A 17485-nucleotide genomic window follows, 5' to 3' on the forward strand; every position below is an offset into this window, starting at 1 on the left:
GTTATTTGAGTTTTGATGGCTCTTAAGCCTAGTTTTTACCTATATCCATCTTAAAAAACCGAATTGAGGCTTCACAGCACTTAAATACAGCCAATACTTCGATGTGCCCATGTTCCAAAAATCTGGATTCTCAGGAGGATTATTGTGCCAAAATTGGAACATTTTGGAACATTGGTAACATCGGTTCTAGACATGCAGAGATTCCCAAACTTGGTTTGAGTGGTCCTAGGACTAATATTAACACTTTCCGACCAATTTTAAACCATTCTGAGCATTTTTAGGACAATATTCATTTTTGTTCATTTTCGTTCATTCCATGAACCTGGGTAATGTTATTTGAGTTTTGATGGCTCTTAGGCCTAGTTTTTACCTATATCCATCTTAGAAAACCGAATTGAGGCTTCCCAGCACTTAAATACAGCCAATACTTCGATGTGCCCATGTTCCAAAAATCTGGATTCTCAGGAGGATTATTGTGCCAAAATTGGAACATTGGTAACATCGGTTCTAGACATGCAGTGATTCCCAAACTTGGTTTGAGTGGTCCTAGGACTAATATAAACACTTTCCGACCAATTTTAAACCGTTCTGAGTATTTTTAGGACAATATTCATTTTTGTTCATTTTCGTTCATTCCATGAACCTGGGTAATGTTATTTGAGTTTTGATGGCTCTTAGGCCTAGTTTTTACCTATTTCCATCTTAGAAAACCGAATTGAGGCTTCCCAGCACTTAAATACAGCCAATACTTCGATGTGCCCATGTTCCAAAAATCTGGATTCTCAGGAGGATTATTGTGACAAAATTGGAACATTTTGGAACATTGGTAACATCGGTTCTAGACATGCAGTGATTCCCAAACTTGGTTTGAGTGGTCCTAGGACTAATATAAACACTTTCCGACCAATTTTAAACCGTTCTGAGCATTTTTAGGACAATATTCATTTTTGTTCATTTTCGTTCATTCCATGAACCTGGGTAATGTTATTTGAGTTTTGATGGCTCTTAGGCCTAGTTTTTACCTATATCCATCTTAGAAAACCGAATTGAGGCTTCCCAGCACTTAAATACAGCCAATACTTCGATGTGCCCATGTTCCAAAAATCTGGATTCTCAGGAGGATTATTGTGCCAAAATTGGAACATTTTGGAACATTGGTAACATCGGTTCTAGACATGCAGTGATTCCCAAACTTGGTTTGAGTGGTCCTAGGACTAATATAAACACTTTCCGACCCATTTTAAACCATTCTGAGCACTTTGAGAAGAATGTTCATTTTCGTTCATTTCTGGTCATTCCATGGGTAATTTTATACGACTTTTGATGGCTCCTAGGCCTAGCTTACGGCTATATCCATCTTAGAAAACCGAACTGAGCCTTCCCAGCACTCAAATACGGCCAATACTGCGATGTGCCCATGTTCCAAATTTATGGATTCATCTACTGCTGCGATGTGCCCATGTTCCAAATTTATGGATTCATCTACTGAAATCCCCTACAAAATTCAGGGAAACGTCTTCTGAATGATTTATGTAACGCGCGATGTCTTAGATATTGAAGCGCGCGCGCGCACCTGCATGGTTAATTTATATTATTTCAATCTGTGCACTGAGTAAATGATGTGTCGACACATCGCCAGTTAAATGGCAATTAAATATTATTATTATTATAAAGGGTCTCAATAAGAGGTCTCGATTGCCTAGGCGTCAAACCTTGGCAGTCGGTAGTTTTCCTCTGGCCCGGGATCAGCTGACCCTAGGGACCAGAGGGTAAAGGTGTAGAGACTATGTGTATCTACAAATCTTTCGATTATTATTAATATTATTAATCAACTATATACAGCAAACACAAGATAATAGAAAATAAATCATAAAATCGAGTGGCCGAGTAGTCTCGACTCACCCATAGCTTCTCCATAAACGTCTATCATGAGCTTTGTACACTAAATCGTTGAAATTACTTAAACTAAATCTTTTATTTACAATCACAATAATATTCTTTGTCATAATGTCTTTAAATAATAAATCAAATAAATTTGAACGAGGTCTGCCCCTCCTTCCTTTGTAGTCAAAACATCCTAAACATGCAAATCTAAAAGATAAGAAAGCGGGAGTGTCATCACCGTTTCTGAGAACGTGCCCAAGCATCTTCCATCTTGCTTTCTTGATCCTTTCAGTAAGGGGTCTGACATTACATCTCTTATATAAATTCTCGTTACTGATAACCGTAGGCCAATAGGTGTTGATTATCTGTCTCAGATGCTTTCTTTGAAGAACGTCGACAGATGCCATTACGGTTTCAGGAATGAACATCGATTAACTGTCGAAATTGCTGAAATGAGAAATTATCATACAATAAATATCTATAATTAATATGTTTACCTTTTTAAATCTTCTCAGCGATGCGCGATTAATATTAACACATACTAAACCTTCTCATCTCTTTTTTCTCTTTAGACTGCTAAACACATGGATCAAGCAATAGACATCGGCGAGTTCATGGGAAGTTGGACGCTACAGATGGGTTACCCTATAGTTCATGTGAAACTAACTGGAGAAAACAAAGTCCAGATTTCTCAGACGAAATACAAGTTCCCCGGCGAAGTGGAGACTGAGTCCCCCCTCGGGTGAGTTAATATATCAAGGGTATATTTTCAAAACATCTGTTGATTTTGTCTAGAGTGACATGCCGCCCGTCTACTCTCTGTAAGTAACTGTAACATAATCATCAAATTCCAGTTATAAATGGCACATACCGTTCTGGTACCAAACAAACGAGGAAACTGGAAGCAACAAGTTCCTCTGGGTATCTGAAGACTCGGTAGAGTTTGAGACAAAAGAGAACACCAAGTGGATCCTGGGAAACTCTCTAGCAAGAGGCTTCTACAGAGTCAACTACGATGCGGAGAACTGGGGCAAGATTATAGATTTACTACACAACAGTCATACAGTCTTTCATGAAGTGGACAGGATGAAGATTATAGACGATTTGACGTCCATCAGCCAGTAAGTACTCAAGTTTTACTTACCACAGTGTAGTAATTGATATAATAACATAATTATGATAGTTTGTGTTTTTGTGGAGAATAACATCACTATCACTGCGTCCAGTGAAACTTTTTAACTTATATCTTCAACTTTACTCAGTACTATATAAGCTGTATATTTTAATCCTACAGGGTAGTAGATGATGTGGATATAACACTGGCGCTTGAAGCAAGCTTGTACTTGAGGAATGAGTTATCTCTATACACTCTTACAGGAAGTCTTACCTCACTTTCTAGAATCATTGGTAAATATTCTCCTCGCTGAGCTATTTTTTTGCTAGATGACTTCTTGTAAGATTTGAAGATTTACCGTCCTGTTTTGAATACAGTTTTAATATTTTAAAGACTAAAAGTATAGAAATTAACACTACGATTCCCAGGTAAGCTAGCGGTGCTTGAAGAGTACGGTGACGAGATCAACTCCTTCTTCCTCCACATAATGGAACCTGTCGTTAAGAGGATAGGATTGGAGCCTAAAGAAGACGATGACTTTCAAACAGGGTACGACTGGAAATTAGTGCGATTTATATTTAACTTCGAGCTATTGCGATGACGAAACAGTTTATAATTTCCTCGGCTTGATAAAACTATTTTAATTTAACTGTATCTCAGGTTGTTCCGCGGGGAGATCCTGACAGAAGTAGCTCAACACGGTTACCAGCCAGCTGTAGATTATGCACACAAGCTGTATCAAGAACACATCTCTACTGGACAACAGGTTTGTGTTACCAGTGTGTTATCAGTGTGTTACCAGTGTGTTACTAGTGTGTTACCAGTGTGTTACCAGAGTGTTACCAGTGTGTTACCAGTGTGTTACCAGTGTGTTACCAGTGTGTTACCAGTGTGTTACCAGTGTGTTACCAGTGTGTTACCAGTGTGTTACCAGTGTGTTACCAGTGTGTTAGCAGTATGTTACCAGCGTGTTACCAGTGTGTTACCAGTGTGTTACCAGTGTGTTACCAGCGTGTTACCAGTGTGTTACCAGTGTTTTACCAGTGTGTTACCAGTGTGTTACCAGTGTGTTACCGGTGTGTTAGCAGTATGTTACCAGCGTGTTACCAGTGTGTTACCAGTGTGTTACCAGTGTGTTACCAGCGTGTTACCAGTGTGTTACCAGTGTTTTACCAGTGTGTTACCAGTGTTTTACCAGTGTGTTACCAGTGTGTTACCAGTGTGTTACCAGTGCAATGTGTTACCAGTGTGTTATCAGTGTGTCTGTGTATTGTAGCATGTGAAGTTAGGGGTACTTTGATCAGGGGCGTGCACAGGATTATTGAAAGGGGTAGGCTCCGCGAGCAGCAGCAGGGGCCCGGGGTGCAGCCCCGGGAAAATTTTTAACTGAATTATATGCTAAACCAATAGGATATCAATACAGAAGGTTCAAAGCAGTTGATAACAAACATGGTCATTAGAAACATTACATTGGACAAATTAAGATTAAAGATGGCACGAATTTTAAGTTATTTCGGATATCTCCAGTCTGAAGAGTGGTAGTATGATTGAGTGTACGCTATTTGGTACTGGATCGTGATGTCCAATGATTCTGATATAATTATAAATTATGATTGAGGTTCAATTTCTGAACTTTATCAGCCTAGATGCCAATTGGCTCATCATCAGTCATCTAACATTGTACATGAAGATACTAGATCAAAGTAGATACTTTTAGCTACTCTTTCCCATATTAATCTGCCTCTCTCTAATCTCTTGACTCTTTTGAGCTTGAACTGTTTCTTAATATGATGCCATTTCTGACTGTATTCTGGAAATATTAGCATTCATGTAAGTCATGTTACGTTTAATGTTTAATCCATTTTCAACCTTCCCAATTTCAATTGAATGCTGGTAAAGTAATGACCATTAATCATGAATGATGACGGTTACAACGTTTCATTGGATCTCGAGCCTCATGGGGCACGAGCCTCATCGATTCCCACCTAACCATGAAGGAGTGGCTACCTAGAATTGGAGCAACCATCCCATGGAAAATGTATGCAGAAGGCATGTGTAACAGTCTTCTTTCATTATATTATATTAGTTCGAATTTAGTATTTTTGTTTAAAAAATAATACTTGTGTTTGATGTCGTTTAATGTTTTTGTGAAAATTTTTATAAAATGTTTAATACAAATATTTTGTTGCTGTAAAAAGCAATTTTTAACAAAAATTATAGGTCAACATTTCAAAAAGGGGGCGGCGACCGCCTGCATCGCCCCCCCCCCCTGGGCACACCCCTGACTTTGATATATATTATATATATATATATTTGAGACATTCAGTGAAACAGTAAAACACGAATTTCACATTAAGCTATCGATTGTGTAATCTTTACATGTCTCATTCTGAAAGCAAGTTTATTAAAATAACTGTTCTATGAAGTAAATTAAAAACATGACAAAAATAGATCAATACTGAGATGGGAAATTTGTGAGTAAGTCTCATTCAATCATAAGATATAAACAAAAGATGCAGAGGTGAAAGTAAACATCAAAATGCAAGTGTCTGTGGAAAGATTAATATTAAAGCATATCATATAAAGGTCAATTTTTTATTTCATTAAGAGCACTACGTTTATTAAGTCCTCCAAAATCACTGAGGGTCATAAGCTGGTTTTGCCAAAATGATTCTCTTTCTTTAGCAACCCTACTTCTATCTTCTAAGGTTAAACATTTTATAAAATCTAGCTTTTCAAAAATATTAACCTCTATCTGATCAGATAACTCATTGTCAAACGTTTTTAAGGGCTCTTTGGTAAGATTATGGAACTGGTTATCGTTAAAATGACAAGAAATTTCACAACTCCTAACCGCTTTCCTAATATGTGATTTGTGGTTCTGCCATCTGGTCTTAAAATTGTTAACTGTGCTTCCTACTGAAGCACGTCTGCAGACTTTATCCCTTACTAGATAGCACACCCCTACTGTGTTGCAGTCTAGTTGTCCAATGATGTTAACAGTGTACCCCGAGTGGTAGCTCTGAGCTGTTTTTGATTCACAAATATACATTCTACAGGCTTTACATCTGGAGTTACAATGATAACATCCCCCCTCTTCTATACTAGTAGGCAGAGCCACATTTTCAGTGTTAGAGTTTAAAGTTATAACATTACTATCTTCATGATACTTACGATCTTCTGAAAGTTTACTCGGAACTAAAGTTTCTTTGATAGTTTTATTACCACGATATGAAACAAATACTTTACTAGGCTGGATCACAGACTTTAAAAGGGGGTCTAGGCCAAGGATAAATTTATTCTTGTTAACTATTTTACCAATTGGAGGTAAGTTAGGGTCAAAATCACAAACTAAAGGAAAACATCTTTCACTCTTCTTACTATTAGAGCTTGTAAGGTTTTTTGAAATCAGATCATCCCGTTTAAGTAACTCAACTTTCTCAAAGGATTTATGGATAAGATCTTTATTGTAATTCCTATCTTCTAGATATTCACTAAATTCAATTTTACATTTCAAATACTCTTCTTCCTCTGAACAGTTTTTGAACACTCGATGTGCTACTCCATATGGAATATTCTCTGCTATGTGTGTAGGGTGGCAGGATTGTGGGAGTAAATAGCTATGGGCATCACTAGGTTTGCAGTACGTCCTAGTTTCTAGCTTGCAATTTTTCGAGTAAATAAACAGGTCTAGAAATTCAGTCCCCTCTGTAGAAGGTGTCGACATTGTAAACTTGAGGTTTGGATGGTATTGATTGAGCCAAAGTAGGAACTGGTCTAGCTTCTCCAGTGACTCAGTCCAGGTGATGTATATGTCGTCACGGTATCTGCCATAGAACTCAGGGGTTGTGATTTCTTGGCTCTCCACGATCTTACTGTCCAAGGGGCTGAGAGCTGAGTCTGCATACTGGCAAGCATTATTTGGACCCATCGCAGTTCCACTTGTCTGTACATACATGTTGCCATTGAAAACAGTGATGTTGTTATCCAGGGTTATCTCCAAAGCTTCCATAACGCAGTCTGTGGAGAAAAGTTTAGTACTTCTTTGGTCTAGTAAGGTTCTACAGGCTGGTAGTCCAATCTCCTTTGAAATGCTGGGGAACATGTTTACAATATCAAATGTAACGTGGTAGATGGTCTTCCCAGTCAATCTTCCTGACTCATTGAGTTCTTTCATCTTCATAAGTAGATCATTAGAATCCATGAGGCAGTGGGGCAGGGTTACCTTCTTTAGTTCTTCTGCTGTGAATATTGAGAGGTTCTTGTTGTAAGAGTTACATCCAGTGCTGATAAGTCTCCCAGGGTAGTTTTTCTCTGGTTTGTGAGCTTTCAGGTTCATGTAGTTTACTCCAGGTTCATTTTCCTCTTCACTAGGTGTTACCCATTCCATAAAGTTTGGGGTCATGCCAGGGCAGTCAGCATCTGCTGAGTATTTCAGAACCCACTCTTTGATGGTGATGATGGTTGTGTGGATCTGTTCTTGTTGATCCGATACTTGTTTGAAAGTGCTCTGATCTTTTAGAGCAGCTTCTACTCTATTGATGTAGTCTGATTTGTCTAACACAAAGAACCCAGTCCCTTTATCAAATAATCGAATTACAGCATCATCCCAGCTTTTGAGCTCTTGGATTGCTTTTGTAGTCTCCTTGTCTACATTCCTAGGAGCTGGCTTTGGTTTTCTAGGGTGATTAGATATCTGTTTCTTGACATTGCTGATGAACAGTTCTAATGCATGATTACCACTGTTAGAGAAATTCTTCTTCTTTGAGGTTTTTATTCCTAGAACTTTCTCCATTTGCTTTACCTTCTGGTCAAGGGTTTTCTCATGTTCTTCTACATTTTGGGTGGGGATTACAACTCTACTGAGGACGAAACTCATTCTAAGTGAGTTTGCCCAGGAGTTTACATCTTCTACTAGTTTATCTCTGTTCGTTTTAGAAGGAGTAACTGCAAATGATTCTCCAAGGTGGAAGACAAACTTATGAGCATTTGTAACTGTTTTGGACGAGAGATTAATGACAGTTTTGTCTAATGCAGCTTGGCTGACATTGTTTATATATAAACATATATATATATATATATATATATATATATATAATTCGAACAATTGAAACAAATCAAATTGGCGGGCAAACGATCCGTTTCATGATATGTATAAAACAATACCAATCATCAGGGCAGAATTATAATGCTCCTGCTTAACTGCAGACGAGCACTCTCTTTGGGAAACCAAGCAACTAAGCAACAACTATTTATTATATATATTATATATATATGTATTTTTCATATTGTTCAGACAGTAGATGTATACGTGTAACATCATTAAATAGGTGTTTGAGGCTAGATAGGTATCTTGAAGCTGTCGAGGAGATTATCTGATGTATAATAATTGATCAGTGTTTTACGATATGTCGAGTCTAAGTGTAGGATGAGAGTTGGGCCATGTAGACTCCTCAGTCCTCGAGTCTTCGTAATTTGAGTAATGATGTAGAGTGTAGACGATCAGTAGTAACTATACTTGAATATGAAGTAGGAGACATTGTATTGGGCTGTGCTCAATATGAATGATCCAGCGAATTGCCTAAGGAGTCAAACGACATTCGAAAGCGCGCATGGTTAATGTTATTACGCCAATAAGATAGCCCCTAGGAGACCACTGATCCCACATATTATTACCATAATAACTATACTAATGGGCACATGATCACATAATTGCTGACTGAGCGATTCCGTACAACAACCTTTCTGGTACAAATTTGTCTAAATTTCCCTAACAATGAGAGTAATGCTGAAACGCCACTTTGAGTTTCACATCGTGGGTGGTCAGGTTTAGAACCCATATTAAACTAGCTCTATTCACCCTTCTGACGTTACTGAAACACGTTGCCCTCTCGTTTGATCAACTCATTACCTCAACTGAGTGTGGACTAAAAAGACCAAAGTATTTCTGACTTCCCTTACCATTGATGGCCCCAGAACTATGAAGTATGAACTCAACAGTTGACCTAGCAGATCCAGTCGAAATGAACGACGTATACAACCCCCACGTCAAAGATTATCCCAACATAAAATATCCTGACATGAAAACTCCCTTCGTCCCCCTCGACTATTCGCTAGGTTTCCTCCTACTCCTCTGTACCTTGATCGGTATCCCTGGCAACATCTTAGGAGTCTTCTACTTCACTTCAATGACCAAGAAAGATCGGGTCACGTTGCTTTACATAATAATTTGCAGCATTGACATCATCACTTCCTTCTCTCACTTGCCGGTTGCCATAGCAATGTTCAGGGGGCGGAAACCAGGACTGTTCAACAACTACCTGTTCTGTGCTCTCTGGGAGACAACGTTCACCATCCTACAGAAAATGTCAATATTCTTAGTCCTGCTTCTGAGCACCCTGAGAACAGTAGCAATAGTGAAGCCCTTCTATAAGATACGGATAAGAACAGTAATGGGAAGTGTGGCGGGATACCTGGTGATCCTGATCCTGATCCCAGTTCTCCAGTACAAGATTCCTCCTCTGCGGGGCGAGTTCAAGTACTCCTGGGATGGGGCCTACTGTTACTACAACTTTGAGATGAAGTTCGAGCACGCTGTGAACCTGGTCATGGTGGGACTTCCTCCCATTTTAACCTTCGTAACCCTCATGGTATCAGTTCTCAAGTTGCATTTCTCTGCTAAAAAGTCTGTAAGTCGGAGTGTCAAGGGTGATAGAAGTCCGAGAGCCAAGGTGATTCAGATGTGGAAAGACCGAGCAAGCATAACAATAGTGATGTTCAGCAGTCTGTTTCTGGTGTGTAACCTCCCCCTTTTTGTGAACATGATGCACAACATGACCAGTAGGTTCTTCGGGGTGAAGTATCCAGGGGTTTACTTTGGTACTCGCTTCATGTTCTGGTACTCCTGGCACATTGCCAAGATGGAGAGTGTTGTGGTAAACGCAGCTCTCAATCCAGTATTCTACTACTGCAGGATGAGACGGTTCCGGTTGTGGTGCAACATGGTTATTACCTGCAGATCCTTTAGACTAAACGACCTTCACGATAGCATGAGACCGGGATTTTCAGGGATGCAGGCTAGTAGTGATGCAGCTTATAGGCTGAGGATGGTGCGTGCTTCGAAGATGGCGAACGGGACATTTGAAAATGGACAATGTCAAACAATGTCACAGAGTGTTGCCGACTCGAGTGGCACTGGGTGTAGTGGGCTCGTAGAGGAATTGGCTTCTTCATCTGCTGATAATTATTGTGAGACTAATTTATAATTAAATTCATTCAAGAGATAATCAGCATCGGACTGATATGAAGAGGCTTAATAGCTTGAATAATTACTTCTGTTGTGCCCAAATTATTATCGCTATGATTACGTTAGGCTTGTTGGCTTTCTTATAGCTATGTAGACATAGACTGAGCTACATATCGCTTTCTCATATTTCAATATGTTAGATTCATCTCTAATTGGTACAGTATCGGAATACATTGTAGTCTCTTTTAATATTATATTGTAAATTTAGTAAGTTCGTTAATTTATATTTCTTCATTTAGTTCAAAAACAAGTTAAATTCTTGCATCAAATTCAATGAATTTTTTCCCAAATTACAATCAAAGAAAATCTCAAAGTATAATGGCCATGGTTTTAATACTACTTTATCAAATCAAAGTAAGGTTATTGTTAACCCCTTATATAATTGCATAATTTATACCCTGCGATAAAATGTAACAAAAAGTGTCCATATCTTGATATCTTATTATTATATCATTAACATACAATTCTTAGTGTCAAAACCCCATAGTCCGGATCTAGTTGAGCATGCAGAACATGAACACAGCCAGGTCGTAGTATCCTGACTCCTCCATACCATGCTTCACCATCTTCCTCCACACTTCCCAGTGTTCTGCGCTGTCCGCGTGCACTGTCACAACTCCCTCATCGTCTACCAGCTTCTCTGCTATATCTTTCAGCAGCTGGGGTTGTAAGAGTTGTCAATAAGAAGAGCATTTTCAATAACCACATGTGTCGTTATTACAAAAAAAACTTGCAAGAGATACGATTATGTTTATACATATCTAGCTTACCTCAATATCGGAGAGATCAAAGTCAATTCCATCAAAGTCCGCTTGTAACCCCTCGCCACTTAATGTCAAGGCATATCTCATATGGTAGCGTGATTCTATGTCGTACAGGTCAAAGTCAGCTGATCGTCTCTCTCTAGATTCGAGGTCTGAAATTATAATTTATGCCAAACCCAGCTCGCAAATGGAGTTGAAACCTCGCCATTTTTAGCAGGGTTGTAGAAAAAGGATAGGAATAGGCTATAGCATTCTTAGAATTTTGATTTAGGCTTTAGATTTTTTATAATTAACGTCGGAAGTGAGGTAAAATAACCGTTAGAATAATGTCGTTATTTTAGAAAAGGTTTACTGCGCTGTTGCGTAGCAACGTTAAAATGCACGTGCGCGAGCAAGAACATCATAACTACGCGCGTTGTTATGCTGTATGCTACGTCATAATTTCAAAACTAGCTCACATTTACGCTCACGCTATGACTTATATTCATAACTTTAGTTGTGATTGGTATTTTTTGATGCGGTAAAAAGTATCGTTTTGGGAATCCGAATACTAACAACGCTGTCGCCATTGTTAAATAAATTCCATTATGTCTACTGTATAACAGAGCTGTATGATGAAGAGAAATTAAAACATAACTGATTTTTAAAATTTCCTCGAACAAAGCTTTCGACTAGCGGGTTTCTAGTATACTATATACTGGTCCTTACATACCCTGTTATGTGGGTACGACCTTGATTACGACGAATTACTCACAATGATCTGTAAGGGTTTTGTTTCCAGAGGTAATTCCAGGGTACTTGATCTTGAAGGCCATGAGATTCAGATAGTTCAGGATATCGTTCTCTGCAACATTGGTTACACAACCACAGATATCAGACTCAGGGTCCAGTAGTCGTTTTACCAATCTGTACTGTTCGGCGGCGCTGTCCCAGACCTCAGCCATATGAAAAGCGTGGGTCAGTTTATCGAGGGTGTTGAAATTGGTAATTCCCCACCAGGTTCGATTCATGTTCCTCATCACCTGCGCAAATATTAATTGGTCAGTATGAAGGTGCTGAGAGTTTTATTTGAGCACTGAACAAATTTAATATTCAAGTAGTCGGACAATAATGCCTCATTAAGTCTCTGAAGCTAAAACGCTCAACGTATCTCCCTCGTTACTGTTCACCACACTTACCAAGTCGAATGTCTTCATGCTCTGTGTCGAGAAGTCTTCATCATACCCTGCTAACGGTGCGTTGGGTAGAATCCTCGTGTCGCTCATCAGATCAATATTTACTGAAATATCATGTATCTTAAATAATGTCGTTCACTTCACTAATTTTAATTGGGAAACCGATTCATATTAACTATAAATAGCATGCATTATAATGGTAATTGGCCACAACCGTCGTATCTATTTGGCAAGAGAAAGATACATATCTTTATCAAAATATACGAATTACCCGTTGGGACGCCATTTTCCTCCGTAGCATCCTCCTTGAAAAAGTAACGGATGTCCTCTAGTGTCAATGAATGTATGCTATGTGCTACCATTGGGGCAAACATCTTCGATATTCCGGCCGCATCTAGGATTCTCGGGCATTCTTCAGAAGTTGAACCTGAAGTGTTATTTATCATTTTTATTGTTCACAGAAGAGAGTTTCAACTTACAGGGAATGGAATGCGTTTCATTTTCGCTCGGTCAGTGAATACTATACTAATAAGGATACAATGTCTTACAATATCAAAAGTAGAATGTAATGTTTTTGTGTATTAGAGCTTTAGCCACAGGTAGGTTGGTCTGTACGGAGCCCCACAGTTTCAATTCCTTGTTTAACTAGCCGTACAGCAAGGATATCTACTGTATGATATTAACAATTAGGAGTGATAAACATCAAAAGCTTTTATAAATTATAATGATATGTTTGATTACCTGCTCCAACAGTTCCGATTAGAAATACGAGGGCTACAAACATCATATTGTTCTGGTGTTAAACGGTCAAAACTTTGTTGTTTGGGAAGATTTAAAAATACAAATTTGTTCCTACTCAATAAAACCCCAGAATACCGTGCTCTGTGGAGGAAGTGCACTGTCATTTTGTGGATGAATTGTTCGGAAAAAGGTTAAATTTATAACTTTGAGACCCGGCATTCCGGGGCAACAGAATTTCGGAAATTTATTGTATGAAACGTTGGCTTGAAATACAAGAAAAACGGATATTATATAAAAGCCTAACATGAAAAAATAGCATGATTCATGACAATTTGAGCAAAAAATAGGCCAAACATGACGGAAAAGTTCTCCTATGACTCTGAAAAGAGTCAAGAGATTTAGTTTAATTCCTCAATTACTGTGGGCAGTGGTGTTTCACTGTTAAAAGGGCTTACGGAAAATGAAAACGCGTTGCTCACAACGCGACAGTATCCTTCAAATCAGGGAAACGTGCACATTGTAATTAATGTTTCATAATTCGATTAATTAAATGAGATGATAAAATTTCCCGTGGATATTATTACGTTCCTCAGCGAAAAATAAGTTCGGGAGAGATTTTACCACCTTAAGGTCAATAAATTTGGTTCCCAATAAATTTTCGGTCATACATCCGGATCCCGATCGCACTGTCGCGGCACTCTCGAGGCACTGTCGAGGCACTCTCGTGGCATTATGGCGGCATTCTCGTGTAATCACTATGGTGGCATTCTCGTGGCACTATGGCAGCAATATGGCGGCACTCTAGCGGCATAGTTCCAACTTTCAATCATGTTCGTTTAAAAACATAGAAAATCATTATACCTTCATTATTATCTTTGATTTTTCCATTATTTAGCTACCGATTTATTTCCGATTTCGCACATATATAGCAGCGGTTTTAAAGGTTAAATTCTAGAAGGTGTCGTTTCACATAATTTTTTTCAATGAGTTAAACTAGATGCAGATACTGTCTGATGGGAAAAGGAAGTAAGATAATGTGAAAGCATAAAAGCAGTGGATTACACATGTAATAGTCAAAGTAGTTCAGCAGTAGGAACGGTGATGTCATTATATTAATTATTACAATGTAAGCTCAATAATATTCATGTCATATATTATGCTCTATTGAAATTGTGGTCTGCTTTAAAATTAGTCGCCGAAAAATTTAGTCTCCAAAAATTTGGTTTACAACAATTTTAATCACAATTTTGACTAAATTTATGGTAGAAATTTGTCGTTCTTAAGGTAATCTACATTTTATCTTAATTGCTAAATCCTGATAATGCCCCAACGTCCCTAATCTCAATATATATCTTCCTGATAAAAGGCACCGATTTCATAATACTACTACTAGGATACCGTTACCGGGGTCTCTGCACGATAAGTATTACCGTATGGTGGATCTAGTTAATATGAATAAACTCTTTGTGCTTGATACATCGGTTATCTGAGAAACTTAATTTTCCATTTTTTCTGGACATAAGTACATCAAATTCTTCATTTAAAAAATGAACACCAATATTGATGTATTCTTCGAACCAACGATAATAGCACGTCATACTAAATTGTTACAATTATAGGGCACTCAGCGACTGAGTAATAATACAACGTATGTGTATTGACTTTTCCCCCTCCCTTTTGTTGACATTTCTACCAGACATAAAAGAGTTTGGGAAAAGCACGTACAGCTCTCCTGAACAACACATGCAGTTAGGAGAGATATTTGCTAAATAGTACCTGCAGATCAGCTAATGAGGCAGAAATTATGTGACGGCTATTCTCTCTAAATTACCGTTTATTTTGTTGACTTGGTTCCTAAATACTTCCAAGTCTTGACTCTTGCAGATGATTACCAATTCTTGGCAATAGAACAATAAGGGGTCGTTCACATATTACTTAATCAGCCGAGGGGGGGGGGGGGGGGGGGCTTTCAAATGCTTACGGTTGATTACGGAGGGGGGGGGGGGGGGTAAAAATTGCCAAAATATTGATTACGTAATATGTGAACGACCCCTACTGTTACTGATTAAGACTGCAACTTGGTAATTGCGCCAGGTGCTGCTCTGCTATAACGGTGGTTTAGTCGACGGAATATTATCTTTTGTGATTAATAATCGGAGCCTTGATTTTAACCGGTCAGACTTTTATTAACTCAGTTACACTTACAGAGTAAAAAGCAAAAGTTATGCGGTCTGTTATAGCAGTACCACTGGCGCTGTGAAAAGGGGGTTAAGAAGGAGGGGGGGGGGGGGTGGGCTCTGGCAAATGATGAATTTCGATGAATGCTCAGTACAGATAAAAGTTGTAATTCATGGGTTTCTATGGAATTAGAATAATCCTACCCTAAAATAAAGTTGTAATAAAACTGTATTATTGCAAATACTCACCGTTATATTTTGTCAGGTAGAAGCTAATCTGTACGCTTTTGTGTACGCGACAGTAGCTATGAACTGTACCGAGAAGGAGTGGGAAGCTATTTTCCAGGAGTACACTAAGGAATCCCTGCAGAGCAAGCAAAGATATCTTATGAAGGCGTTAGCGTCCACTTTTAATGTGGACATCGTCAAGAAACTCCTCAAATACACCATGGGTATGTTAAACCTGATAATTCTGTAATATTTCATACGTACTTGTTCAGATTTTTATTCAGATTTTACGATAGTGTTCACATAACGAGTACTGTGCAATGAAAATAATTAGTTTACCATTGACACTAACAAAGTAACTGACTCAGATGAGAAGATGATCAGAAGACAAGACGCCAGGATTGTTCTGATGCACATATCTATGGGAAGCTACCCGGCCAACTACGCTACCTGGGACTTTCTCAGAGAGAACTGGGCCTTCTTCTATGAAGAGTGAGTCACTGAGGAGTGTTATAACACAACCGGTACCCTACTTAATCTGTAGTATTATAACACTACACAACCTGGCCAATTTCTCTTATAGTGCCACTTTTAGTGTGACTTTTAGTGTGACTTTTAGTCAAGTTACCAAGTTACTATGGTTGCCAATGATTCTGTACGGCCCAAACTGACCTGAACTTGTAAACATTTTCCCAATAATGATGTTAATAAGGTTTGCACACTTGCAGGTTTGGTCACACTAACTCAGGGTTCGACCTGCTCATAGAATCTGTTATCGGCCAGTTTTACAAAAAGGAAGATATAGATGAAGTTAACAAGTTCTTTGATAACAAGGACGATTTGGGCAGCATTGAGAGAGGAGTTAAAAAAGGTAACGTTCTTATTTCGTTATTCTTATAATAACTTGTAATTAATAAGTAATTAATAAAGCTGAAATGCTCATACTATTGAATATCTCCATGAACATTGAATATTTGGCTATGAATAGTGTGTTCTGTGCATGGTAATATAGTGTATTTACAACGATTACAACCCAAAATCTAAATATCTTGAGAACAATCTAAACCCGTTCAGCACTAACACAAATGCTGATTTCTAACACTCTCCAGGTCTAGAAGCAGCCTCACATCGGAGAGAGTGGTTGAAGAAACATAAAGAGCATGCTGGAGGCTGGTTAAAAGTTAACTTCCCCCGAGACTAGACTAGATATCCCGCTCTCCAAACTTTCTCTCTTCAGTCTTCACTTGTCAGCCGACAACATCCAGTTAAAACATGCCTCATCACTAAAATTGTTGACACCGGAATAATGTAATTGTGTCTGATTTGCGGGACGATTAGGGCTGTTTTCAGTAAATTATTATGTCAATTAAAAGAATTCCAAATAAGCGTGCCACGTGATCTGTTAATTAAAACATACTCAGTATATTTGAAATGGTGTTAATTTCGTTATTATGTATCAGGAGGAAAAGCGTGTAAATTTGGACAAATTTAGTATTGTAAATTAGGATTGATTTGGAAAGCTTTCTTATAGCTGACGTATGTTATTAGTAATTTAAATTAGAAGAATAGTTCTTGATTTAATTTAGGAGTGTCCGTGTTGTATCTTCATTCACCACAAATGGTTTAACTTAATTTTGCATCCTGTTTTGTTTTAATCTTTATTTAAATTTGTGTATTATGATGAAATATTTATTCAGCTGGCTGGAACAGCTAAGATTATTTTATCATCGTCGAACCCGCGGAGTGATTTGATTTTAGATTATGAAAGCAGATTCAACGACTAATTTTGACAAATTTAAATTTGTTTAATTTAGATTTCTGACGGCGACGATATTAGTCGTTGCATCTCAAAGGAAGTGTTAAGCCAGAAGATTCACGAGTTTCCGCGGTTTCAGAAAGTTTTGTTTATTTTGGATCAAGATGAAATTGTATTTAATTTGTCTTGTTTAGTTTTTCTGCAGTTTATTCATTTTGTTGCATTTCCAAATTCTTCCCGATGAAAATAAAGGAATTGTAAGTATATTCCTTATTGGATATATTTCGCAGAATCAGGAACATTTTTATTGAATTTGAGTTTAAATTAAAAGTTTTAACCG

The 17485-nt window shown here is 38.1% G+C and overlaps 2 protein-coding genes across 2 annotated transcripts in view; one reads left to right on the forward strand and one right to left on the reverse strand.

Moving 5' to 3' along the window:
* LOC134826781 (endoplasmic reticulum aminopeptidase 1-like) overlaps nt 1-16590 on the forward strand; it is a gene marked incomplete at its 5' end in the record, with an annotated part of 34719 nt that extends 18129 nt beyond the window's left edge. The window contains 9 exon segments of the mRNA XM_063839278.1: nt 2457-2626; nt 2739-3005; nt 3179-3291; nt 3427-3547; nt 3659-3764; nt 15427-15613; nt 15758-15881; nt 16118-16260; nt 16499-16590. Coding sequence (XP_063695348.1) covers nt 2457-2626; nt 2739-3005; nt 3179-3291; nt 3427-3547; nt 3659-3764; nt 15427-15613; nt 15758-15881; nt 16118-16260; nt 16499-16590 — 1323 coding nt within the window.
* LOC134811809 (uncharacterized) lies at nt 10745-13032 on the reverse strand. Its single transcript, XM_063818894.1, has 6 exons — nt 12985-13032; nt 12515-12670; nt 12247-12347; nt 11823-12090; nt 11075-11220; nt 10745-10963 (listed from the first exon to the last, which is right to left on the reverse strand). Exons 1-6 carry the CDS (start codon nt 13028-13030, stop codon nt 10799-10801), a joined length of 882 nt encoding a protein of 293 aa, XP_063674964.1. The 5' UTR covers nt 13031-13032; the 3' UTR covers nt 10745-10798.
* Nucleotides 16591-17485: the final 895 nt, after the last annotated feature.

This window comes from Bolinopsis microptera, chromosome 2 (genome assembly GCF_026151205.1).
Source record: "Bolinopsis microptera isolate Bmic1 chromosome 2, MBARI_Bmic_1.0, whole genome shotgun sequence".
In the NCBI taxonomy this organism is placed as follows: domain Eukaryota; kingdom Metazoa; phylum Ctenophora; class Tentaculata; order Lobata; family Bolinopsidae; genus Bolinopsis; species Bolinopsis microptera.

What these genes read in the sequence shown, in the direction of transcription:
- LOC134811809 (XM_063818894.1), bottom strand. Translation starts at nt 13,030, where the DNA reads ATGATGTTTGTAGCCCTCGTATTTCTAATCGGAACTGTTGGAGCAG. An exon ending in GCATGAAGACATTCGACTTG is followed by an intron (nt 12,091 to 12,246) that starts GTAAGTGTGGTG and finishes ATATTTGCGCAG; the next exon opens with GTGATGAGGAACATGAATCG. An exon ending in CAAAACCCTTACAGATCATT is followed by an intron (nt 11,221 to 11,822) that starts GTGAGTAATTCG and finishes TTATAATTTCAG; the next exon opens with ACCTCGAATCTAGAGAGAGA.